The 17,200-nt window shown below is 53.9% G+C and overlaps 1 protein-coding gene across 7 annotated transcripts in view; it reads right to left on the bottom strand.

Annotated features, from left to right (window-relative positions):
* Positions 1-17,200, bottom strand: part of PITPNM2 (phosphatidylinositol transfer protein membrane associated 2) — a 141,149-nt gene that overhangs the window by 17,581 nt on the left and 106,368 nt on the right. For all 7 annotated transcript variants that reach the window (XR_005532645.1, XR_005532630.1, XR_005532652.1 and 4 more), the window contains exons 3-8: positions 16,802-16,974; positions 7,879-8,093; positions 6,657-6,778; positions 4,031-4,258; positions 1,261-1,575; positions 158-253 (exon numbers count right to left, since the gene is read on the bottom strand). Coding sequence is in view for 4 of the 7 variants with exons in the window: in XM_039256977.1 (XP_039112908.1) it covers positions 158-253; positions 1,261-1,575; positions 4,031-4,258; positions 6,657-6,778; positions 7,879-8,093; positions 16,802-16,879 (1,054 nt within the window). In the remaining 3 variants the exon portion in view is untranslated. The remainder of the gene's footprint in view (positions 1-157; positions 254-1,260; positions 1,576-4,030; positions 4,259-6,656; positions 6,779-7,878; positions 8,094-16,801; positions 16,975-17,200) is intronic.

Raw genomic sequence — 17,200 nt, 5'->3', positions numbered from 1 at the left:
CCCTACCTGCCAGGCCCCGTACAGACATGCTGGCACGTGGCCAGGGTGAGCCCCCAGCCTTCTGGTGATTCCATCTCATCCCCTGCCCCATTCAGTCCACACCTCTTGCTCCAACCCTGTCCAGATCTCCCGGTCCGCCCAGGGAGGAGCCACCTACCGTGAGCTTCGAAGTATTCATCTTCCGAGCCTTCATCAGAGTCCCGGGCGATGCTCTGCATCCTCCACTCCGAGATGCTGTGGCGGGAAGGGCTGGCTGGAAGGCAAAACACAGGTTGACCCACCACCCGCTGGGCTAGGCCGGGCAGGCGGAAGGCAGGTGGAGGTGATGGAGTGTGAGCAGGGCCGGGAGGACTCAGAAGAGAGTGAAGGGAGAAGCGAGGGGCAGAATGACGAGGCTCATCTGGGTGGAAGCTCCTGGAACTTTGAAGACGGTCCCTCCCGGCCCACTTGGCACAAAACAGGTGTGTCCCAGGGAGGACAAGGAAGAATGGGGGTGTCAGGTACGAGGCCAGGACGTGCAGTTGCACAGGCCTGGGTCTGCTCCTGTGCCTTCGACCTGGGTGTGCCCGGGCGTGAGCCCTGTAAGTGCAGCACAGCAGACAGACAGGGCTATGGACGCTGTCGGCAAGTGGGCAACATGAAGGGCATCGACGTCTATAGATCCACCTATATATACCCACTGGTGCCTTCAGCACGCAGACGGACAAGCCGGGTGTGGGGAAGCTGGATTTGTAGAGGGGACTCCTAGCTCCACACGGGGTCATCCTAGTTTTCCCAAACAGCCACAATGCATTTGCAAAAGTTCTCTGGAGAAAGGGCCTCTCTCAGGATGTCAAGGCTCTCAGGCTCCATCAGCCTGGCTCCCAGCACAGGAGCTGTGCTGCCGGTACCCACCCAGACCCCTCTCCTCCTGGGAAGCCTGGCTCCTCAGGGCTGCAGCCGTCTGGGCCCCAGGAGAGGCTGGCAGCTGGGTTCCCACATGGCCGGCCTGTCTCACCTGGCCCTCGTGGGTCTGAGGCCATCTGCTTTGTGCTGTGTCTGTGGGACACCCTGGGCTCACTCTGAACCAGGGTGGGGGGGCTACCAGCAGAATGGTTCTGACCCCCCACGGGTGTGGCTCATAAGGTCTGGGAGCAAGAGTCCTTGTGCGGAGTCAGAATTACCTGGCAGTGGTAAGGGGCTGCCTGGAGCGGGGGTGAGGGCTGTGGCTGGGGTGGACGCGAGGTGGAAGGCAGAGCTACGAGCCGCCCGGGCGCTCACCTCCCCGCTTAGACGACCTCGAAGACTTGGAGGATGTGGACCACTGCTTTTTGAGGCCTCGGCCCGCCAGGGTTTCCCCGCTGCTGCTGCTGCTGCTGGCCTGGGCGGGCTCCCCGGCGACCTGGGCCTGGACGGCTTCATCCCTGGCCAGCTGCACAGCCCCCTCGTCATCCTCGTTGAACTGGGCCATCTTGCGGGACAGCATGAGCTGTGCCTCCTTCTCCAGCTCGCGGATGTTCTCCATGTTGAGCCCGTACCATTCGTCTTGCCAGCACCAGGCCTGCCGGTGGGCCCTGACCATCACCTTCCGCAGGCCTGGCCCCCAGGCGGCGGTGGGGAGAGACAGGAGACACGGCACTGTCAGTCCCCAAGGCTGGGCTCGGGGCTGGGAGGCACCCTGAGGTTATCTCCACTGTGTGGCTGTGGGCTAATCACTTCCCTCCCTACCCCATGCCTCAGTTTCCCCATCTGCAAATGAGGGGTCTGGCTCACGGATGGCCTCACAGACTCACAGTGGATCTACAACTAGAGCAGGGGTGCTTCCTAAGGTAATGTGCCTGCTCAGAAGCCACAATGAATTCTGGGGGGGATTCCTGCCCCAGGGGGAATGGGGGGGGTTTTCCGGCCAGTCTTGTCTCACTTGGTATCTAGTACACTTTTCCTGTCAAATTTCCACACGGAAATCAAGTTCCAGTTCAAAGTGGGTTGGTCCTTTTTTTTTTTTTTTTATAAGTAGAACATATATACATATAAAATAAGACACAAAAGAAGATAAAGATATAGAAGAATATATATCATGCATGTAAAATAACGAAAGTAAGAGAACTTTTAAGGTAGAAAGGATAATAAAAGAACTTTAGGGACAGAAGGCAGATGGGGGTTGCCTTGGGCTGGGGGTGGGAGTGGGGGTGACTGTGAACAGGAAGAAAAGACTGAGGTAATGGAATGTTCTAGAACACTGAGCATGACTCTGGATAGACTGCCACTTATAGAACTGTCCTCCTGCAAGGGGTGAAGCGTATGGTGTGTAAAATTAGGTCTCAATAAAGCTCGTTAAGAAAACATTAAGAAGAGGGAGAGCATCCGTGCCCATAACGCCTGGTGAGGGAGCAGACATGGCCAGTAACAGGGAGCCCTTGGATGGGCCTCCTGGACACGTTCTCCCCCCACCCAGTCCACCCTCAAGTCTGGGTTTATCATTTGCTTTTCTTTCTGGTTGGAGCACACAGGTGTGTTTTTCTACATGATACGCTGGGTTGGTTTGTGTGTTGTTGACATGTTTACAGGTCAGGCTGCATGGATTTTCCTGCTGCTTGGGGTGAGTTTCAGGTTTGTTGCTGTACGGTGCTTATTTGTTTGAAATGCCACATGTTATTTATTCATTCTTTTGCCTTTGGCCTTTGGCTCACTTTCATTGTTTACCCACTTGGCTTTTACAAATCTGCTGCTCTGAACACGCTGGAATGTGCACAAGAGTCTGTCCAGGGAGGAACCCCAGGAGGGACGTCACTGGGTCTTAAGGCACACATGTTCCACTCTCCTGGAGGAAGTGGGGTGGCTTTCCAAGTGGTCAACCCACGTCATGGCCTCAGTCTGACCTCTGATGACCCTTCCTCCTGACTCAGGCCACTCTGCCTCCCCAGAAATTCTTCCTAGATCCCTTCACCCTCTCCCCTCCTTCAGCCAGGACTGTCTATGTCTGCCAAGTCCTGGGCATGTCATCCTTGGGTCCCACACTGAACAGACCATCGGATGAGAAGCCACCACCCCACTGCTTTGAGAGTATCAGTTCAGATCCAGGACAGCTCGGACGGGAGATGCGGGGTCAGACCCAGCACTCGGTCTTTGCTTCCTCCTCTACAAATGGACAGGTGACATGGCCATGCTCAGAGGTCATTGCGAGCTGATAGGGCACATGTGAAGCAAACTATCAGTAGTGTGGCTTATTCACAGGTGAACCCAAACCCTGGTCCTGCGCGCCTGGGTGGCTCGGTTGGTTGAGCGTCCGACTTCGGCTCAGGTCATGCTCTCACGGTTCATGGGTTCGAGCCCCGCATTGGGCTCTGTGCTGACAGCTAGCTCAGAGCCTGGAGCCTGTTTCAGATTCTGTCTCCCTCTCCCTCTGACCCTCCCTTGCTCACGCTGTCTCTCTCTCTCAGAAATAAATAAAACATTAAAAAAAAAAAGATGTCTGTCCAGGTGCTACTCCTGGATCACAAGCTTGAGCTGGGCCAGACCCTTGGCACTGATCTCATGCCATGACCTCGGTGTGGGGGGTGGGCAGAGAGAGGGCTGGGGGTGCTAGGGGAGGGAGGAGCCCAGGTCAGCCCTAGCTGGGCCAGGAGTCCCAGGTTGGTCCTGCTGGTGCACCTGTTCCCTGGGCACCCGCTCCAGGCCAGGCTCCACGGCGTGAGGGCACCACTGTGTCCAAGACCCTCTGCCCCTGGGACGTCCAGCCCGTGGGGGCAGCAGAGCTGGGGCCCTGGGTAAGAAGTGCAGGTAAGCAGCAGGGAGGCTGTCTCCTGGGGCTGTTCCTCCTCAGGGGGTCGCCACTCTACGCTACAAACACAACCCAGTCAAGAGTGTCTGGGGCCAGGGCCCGGGGCTTCCTAAGGGTATGACCAACACCTGCCGCTTGTCACCTACAGGTGCTCAGCCAGTGGCCCAGATAAAGCGGGCGGGAAACTGTGTGGGGGCCCTGGGTCAGCTCCTGGGAGCCGGCGGGAAGCGCAGGACCACAGACAGACGCGGAGGGCGCCGGCAGGCTCACCAGTGTCGTGGATGAACCTCTCGATCTTGGACTGCATGCCCCAGTAGCGGAACTCCACCTTACAGAGCTTGTAGGCGCACATGATGGGGAAGACCTGCTGCCTGTACTCTTCAATCCAGTTGTCGGACAGGGGCCCCCGCTGCGTCTTGAGCGAGTGGAACAGCTTGGGGTCCTCTTCTGTCTTATACTCGCTGGGGGGTACGGGGTCCTTGACAATGTCGATGAAGTCTGTGGGGGAGAGCCTGCCGGTGGCCACTGCTGCCCAACCTCCAGCCCGCCCCTCCCTGTTCAGTCCCCTCCCCTGTGCCTCTGCCCTCCCTGCCTCGAATCCTCACAGGGCCACAGGGCCGTACTTGGGATTGGGGTTGCTGCTCTGGGCCACTGTGACCTTGGGGTCTGCTGGCCTTAGGGCCCGTGTCCTCCCATGACTCTACCACTTGCCTAAGCAGGCAAATAAGATGATAAGCTGAGGAGGCGTGGGGAGATGAGTCTCCACAGGGGGTGTGGGATAGGGAGGTGGTGGTGGTTGGTGGGGGACAGAAGGGAAGACTGGAAAGAGATTCCCAGAAAAGGTGGCATTTCAGCTACAGAACAGAGCAGTTAAGCTGAGAAGGATCAGCAGCAAGGGGTGGGGAGAGTTTGGGGAGCCACCAGGGTGTCTATGTTGGGGGATGTGACCTTCTCTCACCAGGCTGGGCACCTGGATGGTACCCTGAGGGGGAATGGCGCTATATTCTACTTCTACACACGTAGTGGCTTTACGGCAGGCTGGCTTGCTAGGAGCACCTCTTAGATCAGAGACCAGGAGACTGGCATGAGGTGCTGGTCCTGAGAGTGGACAGCGGATGCCATAGGGCTGGGCGCCGGGGAAACAGGACTGGGGGCTGCTGGGACCTGGCTGGAGGTGGGGTGTGGGGCCAAGAGGAATAGCAGCAACTCGGGGCAAGGCCTGGGCTGTACCACCTCTCGTCACAAGTCTCCTCTCCTTGCTGGGCTGGCTCCCAAGGCACGCATGTGTTACACGGGACTGGGTACGCACTTGGGGTACATGAACCCCGGGACAGAGGGTGTGGCCCAGAGGGCCCCTTTTCTGGACGCATGGGGATGCTGGCGCCCGGCAGGCTCTGCCCCGGCCAGGCTCTGACTCTCATCTCCTCTGTTGCCGGCCTGCACTGAATCCATGCTGTGGTTTGCAGACCACAGATGTGGGCTCCACGGAAATCGGCAAGGGGTCAGGGGCTCCCCAAGGGCAGGGGCATTTGGGGAGGGACAGGCATCCTTCCTGGAGCGGACCACGTGCACCGCCTGCGCGGGCAGGCCAAGGCCACCAAGGGACAGGCTGGGACATGGCTGAGTCATATTACAGAGACTTAGGAGTCATGGCAGCTCTGCCCTTGTCTGAGGCTGGCTGGACCTGGGCTGGCAGAAGGCCTGTATCATGGTGGGTCCATCCCTCCTGTTGTGGGTAGAATGTGTCCCCCCCAGATTCATATGTTGGAGTCCTGACCCTCTAGTTCCTCAGAATGTGACCTTATTTGGAGATAAGGCCTTTAAAGAAGTGATCGAATTAAAACGAGGTCATTAGGATAGGCCCTACTCCATTACGACTACTGTGCTTCTAAAAAGTGGAAATCTGGACACGGACAAGCACACAGGGAGAGCGCCACGTAAGGATGCGGGAGAGATCGCGGCGACGTGTTTATATGCCAAGGAATGCCAGAAACTGCCAGCAGCCACCAGAAGCTAGGGGAAGGGCATGAGCAGATTCTCCCTCAGTGACCCCAGAAGGAGACAAGCCTGTTCACACTCTGACTTCAGACTTTACTGAGATACTAAACTTCTGTGTTTAGCCCCTCAACCTGTTGTGGCAGCCTGGGCAGCCTGATCCAGCTCCCAAAGCCCCGCGGGGCCTGAACTCCCCAGCTGGAGGAAGGGAGCTGGGCAAGGGGCCCCAGGGAGAAGTCTTCATGCCCGTCAGAGGCTGCCTGAGAGTACGACCCCGGGCCGTGCACCTGCCTGAAGCACCTCCATGGTGGCTCGCCCCTCAGGCCCTGGGACCCACCAGTTGCAGACCAGTGGCTGCTGAGCTGGAGGTGGCCCACAGATGTGGTTTATTTGGCCAGTTTAGTAAGTTTAAGAATTGAAAAGATTTCATGTGCAAATCCTGATTTCCGACCTCTCTTTAGTTTACAAACAGGGCTGTTTCCTCACGTATAGTCAGCTGGAGGGCAGCAGAGCAGGGGCCACCCACCGTCAGGGGACATAGGCCCTACTGTGTGCCAGAGCCCCACATGGCCATCAGCCTGCGAAGGCCCCCTGAGCACACACGTGCACTCCTGGGAAGGGGGACACCTGGAAGGGATGGAGGGAAGGGGCTTGAGTGGGAAAGGCACTGAGCCTCGATGTGCACGTCAGGAAAATGGGGCCAAGGAGTCTGGTCCTGCCATCCCCTTGACCTCATGCTTGCTGGGACTCTGACCTCCATGCCCAGGACAGGAGCTGGTCTGGAGCCTGCCGTGCCTGGAGACAAGGGGCAGAGCCAAGGGACACGTAGGCAGGGACCCCAGAATGTGGCCCTGTGGGGCTCCTGCCTTTCCCAGGCTGGGAGCACCGTGGTGGTGGTTACCGATTGTCAGCTGGCTCTTCTCCACAGGAGACAGGCTGAACACATTAGGGTTTTCTCCAGCATCGGTTTTATAAAAGGTTTCGATGTCGATGGAGAATTTCTCCACAAAGGGGCATGTGAACCTGTGGGAGGAAAGCATACATCGGGGCTGGTGTCCAAAGGGGTGGGTGTAGGGTGGCTGGGTCAGGGCCTGCGGGACCCCACTGGGCAGGAGAGGGAGAAAGGGCAGGGCTGGTGGCTGAGACTCCTGTCCCCCTCCTGGACCTCTCCTTGTCCAGGCCAAGGCCAGGATGGGGGTGGGGAATGTGTTTGGGTGGAAAGGGAGACATTGGAGGAAGCTTCCAGAAGCCCTGTGGCCATTGTCCATGTGTGTAAGGCATGGGTGGACACAGACACATAGACACGCCACAAGCATGTGGTATGAATCCAGTAGGCTGAGTCAGGATTAGCACTCTGTGAATGCCACCTGCTCAACCCCCCACCCCCAAGCCACCAGGTCTGGCAACAAGGCAACACCCCTCTCTCTTGGCTGGACATGAGCTCAGGGAAGGAAGTGCTTCTGGGAAGAGAATAACCTTGGTGGACCGTCTGAAAGCCCCAGGTCCTCACCTAGCAGCGAGAATGAAGCCCCAGGAGACTTGTGGGGACCCCACTTGTCTGGTGGCCAGCTGCGAGCAGCCCCATGTCTCATATGGGGGACCCCATATCTCAGAAGGGGGACCCAATATCTCCCTTCTGCTCAGCTACACTGGGTGGGTAGGGGCGGGGAGCACAGAGTGAAGAATCTCCCTTCTTGGGAAATCCAAAGGAAGCCCTGTTCAAAGTGGAAAATAATAAAGCACCATCCCAGGTGCTGAAGGTTGGAGGGTTGGAGGGAATCTCTGGGCCATCTGGTCTACCCTTGGTTCATGTTTCTTCCTAGCTGGTTGGTTAATGGCCCCACATTCTCGGGTGATCATTCATGTGGGCTTGTATTCCCTGGGCCTTCCCAGATGGCAAATGGATCTCAGGTGGCCCTTGCCTGACTCCTGCTTTCCCGGCCTTCCTGGGCAGGTGCAGCGGTAACAAGGAGTATACCCTCCCCTCTCCTGCCTGTTCTCTGAGGATGGAGACTCCTGGAATTGAGGTTGGGCCCCTTGCAAGGAGGGTGAGCCTGCCTAGAGGGCCACCACCAGGGTTCCTTCCCTACCGGAGGGTGGCGGGGGTGGGAGGAAGGGCTCACCTGGTTCGGGTGTAGGGGTAGGCATTCCAGGACTCCTCCACCACCCTCAGGGCCGCTTTGGGCAGGATGGAGCGGAACCAGCTGGGGATGTGCATGCCCACGTGGTACACCTTGTGTGTGTACTGCCCGGAGCCACCGGGGCCGTCCGTGTATGGCCGGTTCTCCAAGATCTCCACTCCACTACCTTCGCCATACGTCTCGTTACGGCTCTTCTTCTGCAGGGACAAAAGCATTTGCCATGTGTTGGGGCCAGAGCGCTCTGCAGAAGGGAAGGGGCTCAGGAGACCAGGTCCAGGGGTGCTGAGAGGAAGAGGGGCTTTGGCCGACTAGGCTGGCTTCTTCTGTGTCGCTTCAGGCCCCCCCAGATCCAGGCCCAGACCCCACATGCCCCTGCACTCCTACAGGACACTGAACATGGCCTCCCTCGGAGCTCTAGCACTGTGTGTGCAAGCTCCTCCCTTCTGACTCCTATCAGTCCCAGGACTAAAAGTGTTCCCAAGATCAGGAACAAGTTGGGGATGCCCACTCTCTCGCTTCTATTTAACTTTGTACTGGAGGTTCTAGCCCAAGGCATTAATCAAGAAAAAGAAATGATCAGAGGCACTCAAATTGGAAAGGAAGAAATAAAACCACCTCAATCTGGCAAGGACATAATCTTATACATGGAATATCCTAAAGAATTCCCCTCCCCCAACACCCCGCAAACCTGTTAGACAAAGTAAATGAATTCAGCAAAGTTGCAGAATACAAATCAACACACAAAAATAACCAATGCAAAAAGGAAATTAAGAAGCCATTTCTGTTGACAAGAACATACAAAAGAATAAAATATCTTGGATAAATGTAATGAAGGTGGTGGAGCACTTATATGCTGAAACTATAAAACACAGCCAAAAGAAAGTAAAGATCTAAATAAATGGAAAGACATCTGTGTTCATGCATCGGAAGACCTAATACTATTAATATGTCAATATTCCCCAAAGCATTCCACAGATCCAGTGCAATCTCTGTCAAAATCCCCAGTGGCCTCTCTGGTAGATGTGGAAAAGCTGATCCTAAAATCACGAAGGATCAGGGAAGGATCTCAAATAGCCAAAACAATCTGATTGAAAACAAAGTAAAGTTGGAATATTTACACTTTCCTACATAAAATCTTTTTTTAAGCTTATTTATTTCGGGGAGAGAGAGAGCGAGCACACAAGTAGGGGAGGTGCAGAGAGAGAAGGAGAGCGAGAATCCCAAGCAGGCTCTGGATTGTCAGTTCAGAGCCTGACACAGGGCTCAATCTCATAAATTGTGAGATCGTGACCTGAGCCGAAATCAAGAATTGAACACTTAATGGACAGAGCCACCCAGGTGCCCTGCTATAAAAAATCTTGCTATAGGGGTGCTCAGGCAGCTCAGTTGGCTAAGCGTCAAACTTAGGCTCAGGTCATGATCTCATGGTTTGTGGGTTTGAGCCCCACATCGGTCTCTGTACTGACAGCTCAGAGCCTGAAGCCTGCTTCGGATTCTGTTTCCCTCTCTCTCTGCCCTCCCCTGCTCACACTCTGTCTCTCTCAAAAATAGACATTAAAAATTTTTCAAAAAATCTTGCTATGAAACTACAGTAATCAAAACAATGTAGTATTGGTATTGGACAGATCTAAAGAATAGGGTCGAGAGCTTACAAGTAAACCCATATATCTATATACTATATGTATTGCTTTTCAACCAGAGTGCTGAGAGCATTCAATGAAGGAAAGAAGTCTTTTCGACATGTCCCAGTAGACTGCTGGGGCAAATGGATATCCACATGTGAAACAATGAAGTTGGACCCCTACCTCACATCATATATAAAGATTAACTCAAAATGGATCAAAAACCTAAATGTAATAGCTTAAAACTACACAACTCTTAGAGGAGAATATAGGAGTAAATCTTCATGACCTTGGATTTGACAATGGGTTTTTAAATATGGTTGGTACCCAAAGTACAAGCAACCAAAGAAAAAAATAGATAAATTGGACTTCATATAAATTTTTAAACTTTTGTGCATCAAAGGATACTATGAAGAGAATGAAACGACAACCTACAGAAAAAGTTCTTGTAAATAATGTATCTGGTAAGGGACTTGTACTAAAATATATAAAGAAATCCTACAACCCTACAACAAAGAAACAACCCGATTCAAAAATGGGCAAAGGACTTGAATAGACACTTTTCCAAAGAAGTACATAAATGGCCAACAGGCACATGAAAGGATGTTCAACATCACTAGTCATCAGGGAGAAATGGATCAAAACCACAACAAGTTACCACTTCAGACCCACTAGGGTGGCTAAAAAGACAGACAATGACCAGTGTTGTGAGGATGTGGAGAAATTAGAACCCTCGTGCGTTGCTAGTAGGAATGTAACATGGTACAGCGGCTGTGGAAAAACAGTTTGGCAGTTCTTCAAAAAGCTCGACATGGAATTGATGTATGACCCAGCAATTCCACCGCTAGGTAAACATCCAGGAAAAGGAGAACGCGTCCACACAGAAACTTGCACACAAACATTCACCGCAGCATTATTCACAAGAGCCAAAAGGTGGGAACAACCCAACGTCCATGATCTCAAAAACGGATAGACAACTCACACCCACATAACAGAGAAAGAGTCGGCCATAAAAAGGGACGAAGAGCTGACACCTGTTACAATGTGGATGAACCTTGAGAACAAGAAGTAAAAAGCCCAACACAAAGTCCACACGGTGTACGATCCCCCTGATATGAAATGTCCAGAACAGGCAAATCTGTACAGACAGAAAGCAGACTACTGGTCGCCTAGAGATGGGGGTAGGGGGCTGGGCCTAAATTTTCTAAATTTTCTAAATCTTCGTGGGGTGATGACAATGCTCTAAAATTGTTGTGATGGTTGGACAACCCTGTGAATATGCTAAAAATCCCCAAACTATACCCTTCAAATGTGTGAACTGTGTGGTGTGGGACTCACATCTCAATGAAGCAGGTACGAAACAAAACAAACAAACAGAAACCAGTCCTGCATCTGTTCTAAGATTTCAGGGAGATCAAACACCGGAAGTGGGAAGGAGCCTCAGCGGCGCCGCCTGAGAGAGATGACTCCTGGGCCACCTCTAAGTGTCTTTCTGCCCCAAATGCTCTTCCCTGTGTCCAAAAGCTCAGGTTTCTGCTTATGCAGAAAGCCTCGTTCATGGTCAAGGTCCTGGTGACTTTAAGGCCAGCATCTGTTTCCATGGTGACATGGCATCACTGAGGCCATCTTCGGTCAGCTTTTTTTTTTTTTTTTTGGTCAGCTTTCTGAACAGCAGGTGTGTGTGTGTGTGTATGTGTGTATGAGCACACACATACACACACACACATTCCTAAGTGTACACACCCATGCGCGCACACACACACAGGTGCTCCCAAGAGCACGGCCTCACCTCTGGGGCACAAAGGCGTACTATATCTCCATGGCCCAGAGCAGCTGAGTCCCCTTCAGAAAACAAACAGAAAAGGCCCGGGCTGAGGGCACAGATGGGGTCAGTGGGGACACACCATCCCCTTGCTCTTCAAAGGAGCCTGTGGAACTCGGCCCGGATTCTATGATGAAAGTGGCGACCATTTCCCAGACACTTTGCAAGCTCATGCCTCACGGTGGCTTCACTTGTTACGGTTGTGCAGCATGCTCCATGTGCCCCTTCCCGTTTAGTTACTGCAACAGCCCCCTGAGAAAGGTTCAGTGCTGCTACTGTCCCCAGTTTGCAGAGGGGACGGTGGAGACTGAGAGACAAAGAGTGACTTGCTTGAGGTACACAGCTTAAGTGGTGGAGCTCAGCCTGAACTCGAGACCCTGTGAAGACTCTGGGGCCTGCTCGGCCCACAGCATGGAAACACCCTGACACAAAGCAGGTACTTGGTGTTTATTGAGCAAATAAACAGATTCTAGTCCCAACTCTGTGACCAGCTTCCTCTCATCGTGGACAAATCACTTCTCTCTGGTCTCAATTTCCAAAACTGTAAGGGGACACGAGGCTACCTATCTGTCCAAGGCCTGGTGTAGAGGGTTAAAGGGCGCCCCCCAAATTCACACCCACCCAGAACCTTAGAATGTGGCTTTACAGGGCACCTTGGGGGGCTCAGTCAGTTAAGCGTCTGACTTCGGTTCAGGCCACGATCTCACAGTTCGTGCATCCGAGCCCTGCGTTGGCTGGACTTACTGCTGTCAGCGTGGAGCTGCTTTGGACTCTCTGTCACTCCCTTTCTCTCTGTTCATCCCTCTCTGGTTCTCTGCCTCTAAGAAACTTAAAGGAAAAAAAAGGATGTGGCTTTATTTGGAAAGAGGGTCTTCACAGATAGAATTCATTAAGATGAGGTCACACTGGATCAGGGTGGGTCCTAAATCCAAGGACCATGTCCTTAGGGGACAGACATGGGATGTGGCCACAAGCCAGGGAAGCCAGCGGCCACCAGAGGCTGGAGGAAGCAAGGCAGGATCCTGTGGAGGGGCAGGCATGTGGACCCCTTGATTTCAGACTTCTCGTCTCTGGTCTCCTTCTGTTGTTTTAAGCGCCATCCCCCAGGGTCGCCCCAGGAAACGAACACATCTGGGGTTCGTGGCAGTCAGTGTGACACAGGTCAAGAGGAGCCAGGGCCACATGGAGTCTCGGAAGGCTGAGGTGGGACACCCGGCCTGCCGGGGAGCTGAGGGTGGAGAAGAGACCGGGAGGGACACAGAGCAGGGATAGGGAAGGTCCCATCTGGCCTCGGTGGGTGACCTGGGCCTGTGCTGTCCTAGGACTTGGGAAAGTCACCATGTCCACTGCGGGAACTGCCTGCCGGGGCTCTAGGGGAGGCTCCTTCCTGGCCTCCTCCAGGACCCGGGGCCCCAGGCGTCCTTGGTCTAGCAGCCACATCACTCAGCTCTCTGCCTCCACCATCACGTCACCGTGTCTCTCTCGGTCCTCTCCTCTTCATAATTATGGGGTCAACAAGTCATTCAGTTTAGGGCCTGCTCTATCTCGTCCTTAGATAAAGTCACAGTCTAACATTCTGGATGGATATGAATTTTGGGGGACACTGATCAACCAGCTGAGTGGCAGAGCCCCAGGACCCAGACTGGCAGTGACCTGTACTCTGTGAACAGCACTTTTCTGTCTCTCCACAGCCAAGATTAGCTGGATGAGGGCTCCTGGGAGGCTCAGTCGGCTGAGCGCCTGCCTCTTGACTTCAGCTCAGGTCATGACCTCACAATCCATGGGATCAAGCCCTGTGTGGGGCTCTGTGCTCACAGTGTGAAGTCTGCTTGGGATTCTCTCTCTTCTTCGCTCTCTGCCCCTCCTCTGGTCTCTTTCTCTCTCTCTCTCAAAATAAATAAACTTAAAAAAATTAGCGGAATGAACAAATGGATTCTAGTCTCAGCTATCACCAGATCCGTCTGAGCCTGGGCAGCCCCTCCAACTTTGAAGCTAACACCCCAAAGGGCTGAACCGCTGGCTTTGACATCTGACAATGACATCTGAGGGAGTGCTCAGTCTCCGGGCACAGCTGAGGCTCTCAGTCATGCCGCTTAGGAGGGAGCCCTTCTCGAATCTTGCTGACCTTCTCTGCTTGCACCGCAAGTCACCACCCAAACCCTTGCCAACCATCCCTGCAAGGTACACTGTGGAGCCTCCTGGGGAGACTGAGTTCGGGTGGCAGAGACAAGCCCAGCTCCCCAGGGGGCATACATGTGTCCAGGGTGAGATCTCACCCGTGACCTCTGTCCACACAGGCTGAGTGGGGGAACTTCACTTCCCTACCCCTCTCCATCCCTGCGGCCTGGGGGCTGCACGGGAGGGGTCTGAGCTAGTACGGACCTGGTGTAGAAAAAGCACAGACCCTACAAATGGTAGGGGTGAAGGACTGAAGACCAAGAAGGCTCCAGCACTCCTGCAAAAGGGGCAGCTCTCAGAGCTGTCCAGGGTCCTGGCCAAACCACCTCGGTTACTCCCTCTGAGGCAAGCAGGGCTGAGCACTTCCATGGATGATGGGAGGCTCGCTCCCAGCCAGCCCAACATTTTTTCTTTTCTTCTTCTTCTTCCTCCTCCTCTCCACCTCTTCTCTTCTGCTTCTCTTTCTTCGTCTTTTCCTTCTTCTTTGCCTTGAACAGCATGTATTTTGTTTGGACGCTGGTCAGGCCCATCACGAGGCAGCATGACATGTGAGCTCATCCCACCTTGCTCATAACCTCATGGGGGAGGCTGGCTAGTTCAGAAGGCAGGCTCATTGCCAGCTGCCACTCTAGCTGGTAAGCAGGGTCTGGAGGAAATGAACTAAAGTCTTGTTCTTCTTTCCACAAAAACACAGCTGTCTTCCTGGAAGGCCTGTCCATCCACCTCATAAGGCCCAGCTCCCAGGGGAGGCACTCTTGGAGCAGTGGCCCTCAGCCCACGTGAACATCAGCTGTCCCGGGCCTGTATTCAGTAAACTGCACGTGCACCCACTTCTCCGAAGGCACTCTTGGAGGGGAGCAAATGCTTTTACCCTCTTCTGTGTAACCCAGCCCTTGGCCCAGGTTGGGCACAGAAGAGTCTGTGCATTTCACTTGGTGTTTTAAGGGCTTTACTGAGATATGACTGGCATATAACAAACCATATATATGTAAAAATATAGCTGGTGAGCTTTGATGTATGTTCGCATCTGTGAAATTGTCACACAGTAGAGATAATATGCTTGTCCATCACCGCCCCCCATGGTGGGTAGAGCTCCCAGAAGCGCTGGGGCCAGTGGCCGGCAAGACAAGTGTCAGAGCAGGGGCAGAGGAAGGCAGCCTTGAGAGACATACAGGTGTTACTAGGGCTTGGATGAGGGAATGCACACAGGTGGCCCTGCGCCTATTGCAGGTATCATGGGGGAGGCTACGGGATAGTTAACATTAACTGGAGGCATAAGGATGTTTTAAAAAGAACAAAATACTGGTGGCTCAGTTGGTTAAGCATCTGACTTCGGCTCAGGTTATGATCTCGTGGTTCATGAGTCCAAGCCCTACATCGGGCTCCGTGCTGACAGCTCTGAGCCTGCAGCCTGTTTCAGGTTCTGTGTCTTCCTCTCTCTCTCTCTGCTCCCTCTCCTGCTCATGCTCTCATGTTCTCTCTCTCTCTCAAAAATAAACATTAAAATTTTTAAAAAAGAATAGAATATCTCAATAAGGGGGGTGAGGATGGCAGGTGCTTCTAAGGAGCCCAGTTAGAGGTGATCACGTGCTCAAGAAAGCTTTGGGATGTCCTAGGAGCTAAAAGTTGGTCCCTGGATCCTGATGCCCCCCTCCTCCAGCTGCAGGCACAGGGGAGGCCCAAGGAGGGGCTGCCTGCCAGGGTCTGGGCTCCCCTGGCTTGGATGGGAATCGGGGAGCTGCAGAACGAATAGCGTCCTTGAATAGGCTGAGCGATTTCCAGAGAGCTCAGAGCTTGGGCGCTGAGTGAGCTAAGTCCCTTCTCTCCTTGATCTTGAGGAATAATTACGGGGTAAGTGGTTCAAGAGGGAATCGAGTGGCACTCCTGAAGCAGCATGGAGCCAACAGCCCCCGCCAGAGAGGCCAGTTCACCTTCCATTCTCTTCCTCATCAAGCTCCCCGTGCTGGGGGTGCCTGGCCAAACTCTGGTAGCTTCACAGAGCTCCTCTCAGAAGGGCCTGGGGGCCTGGGCTCTGCAGGGAGCTTGTTACTAACAAGATCCGGGTTGAAGGGTGAGTGTCCACCAAGCAAAGCCGGCAGGAGCCCATGTGACACCATATGACACCATGATCCACCGGCTGCACCAAGGCATCCTGATGCCCAGAAGAGCAGAGCCAGGTGAGAGCTGGTTTGTAATCAGACGCCCAACGGGGAGGAAAGCTGCCAGGTCAGGCGAAGGGCCAGGGCACCGAGGATGAGCAAGGCGCTGGCACTGGGGATAGGCGGGGGACCTCCACAGGGGAGCAGGACCCTGGCAAGGAGGAGTTTGGTCACATCGAGGCCACGAGCAACCAGACCCTGGGTCTCCCGGTTCTGTGTTCCAGGTTAGCCAGGCTCTGAGAAGGGAGGCCAACAACGTCTGGGAGTGTGGGGGTGGGGGTGGGGGGCTGGCATGGCATTCTCTGGCTTGTCACAGGAATCTGTCATCCTCAAACTCATCTGTGACTCTGTAAATCCACTACAGAGTGGAAGCCACTGTCTTGAAGCCTAGGGGAGTAAGGAAACTGTGGAGCTGAGAGCCTAAAAATCAGCCAGGTGCTCCCAGGCAAGTCTCTTAACTCTTTGGACCTCACACCTTCCTGGCTGTCAAGTGGGTTGCTGTGGACTGAATTTCTGTGTCCCCTCCAAATTCATACTGAAGCCCCTAACCTCCAACATGATGTACTAGGTCAGGCTTTGGGAGATGATTGGGTCATGAGGATGGAACGCTCACAGCGGGAGTAGTGCCCTGACAGAAGAGACCCCAGAGAGCTGTTTCGCCCCTTCACCCACCACCGAGAACACAGTGAGAAGGATGGTGGCCATCTGTAAGCCAGGAGGGCCCTTACCAGACACCAACTCTGTTAGCACCTTGACCTTGGATTTACAGCCTTCAGAACCATGAGAAATAAATGTCTGCTATTTAAGCCCCCGAGTCTATGGTATTTGTTGAAGTGGCCCAAGCTGACGATACCCACAGATAACATCTGAATCAGTGAGATGATGGGTATTAAATGCAAAGAGTGTCAGCGCCATCAGCGCTGTGAACACAGTACCGGCAGGACAAGCCAATGCCACAAACGTCCACAGTGCCCTGCTGTGTTCCTGGCACCAGTGCAATTCAGACATTTACTAGGAGCCTACTGAGCAGACACTGTGCTGTGAAGACTACGGCAGCACCCCACCCAAGGGTGCTGAGAGCCATCTGCGTGCCCGGCGAGGCCTGCCCTGGCCCCAGGACCCACCTGTATCATGTACAGCTGGGCGATGCGGTACTCCTCCACAGTCATGGGCAGAGGAATCCGATATTCCTTTATAATCATCTTGGAGTCCAAGCCTTCCCGTTGATGGGGAACTGCGTGTTGGGACTTCTAGGCGAGGTTCCTTAGACAACCATGACAAAATTCACCAAGGACCCCTGAGAGAGAAAGAGAGAGCAGGAGAGTCACTTCCTGAAAGGCTGGTGGGCACAACAGCACAGAGGAAGGGCCTGGTCTCGATTCAGCCATGAGCCTGTCGTGTGACCTTGAACAAGTTCCCTCGCCTCCCCAGCCTTCATTTTCCTTGTTTGCTAAGCAATCTTGTAGAGAACATGTAAACTCTGATCAGCCACGGGGGTAAACAAAAGATTGTCATCCCACTAG

Source organism: Hyaena hyaena, unplaced genomic scaffold (genome assembly GCF_003009895.1).
Source record: "Hyaena hyaena isolate Hyena2069 unplaced genomic scaffold, ASM300989v1 scaffold_0, whole genome shotgun sequence".
In the NCBI taxonomy this organism is placed as follows: Eukaryota; Metazoa; Chordata; class Mammalia; order Carnivora; family Hyaenidae; genus Hyaena; species Hyaena hyaena.
Note: the sequence above shows the minus strand (reverse complement) of the source record. Positions and strands in the feature narration are given on the sequence as shown.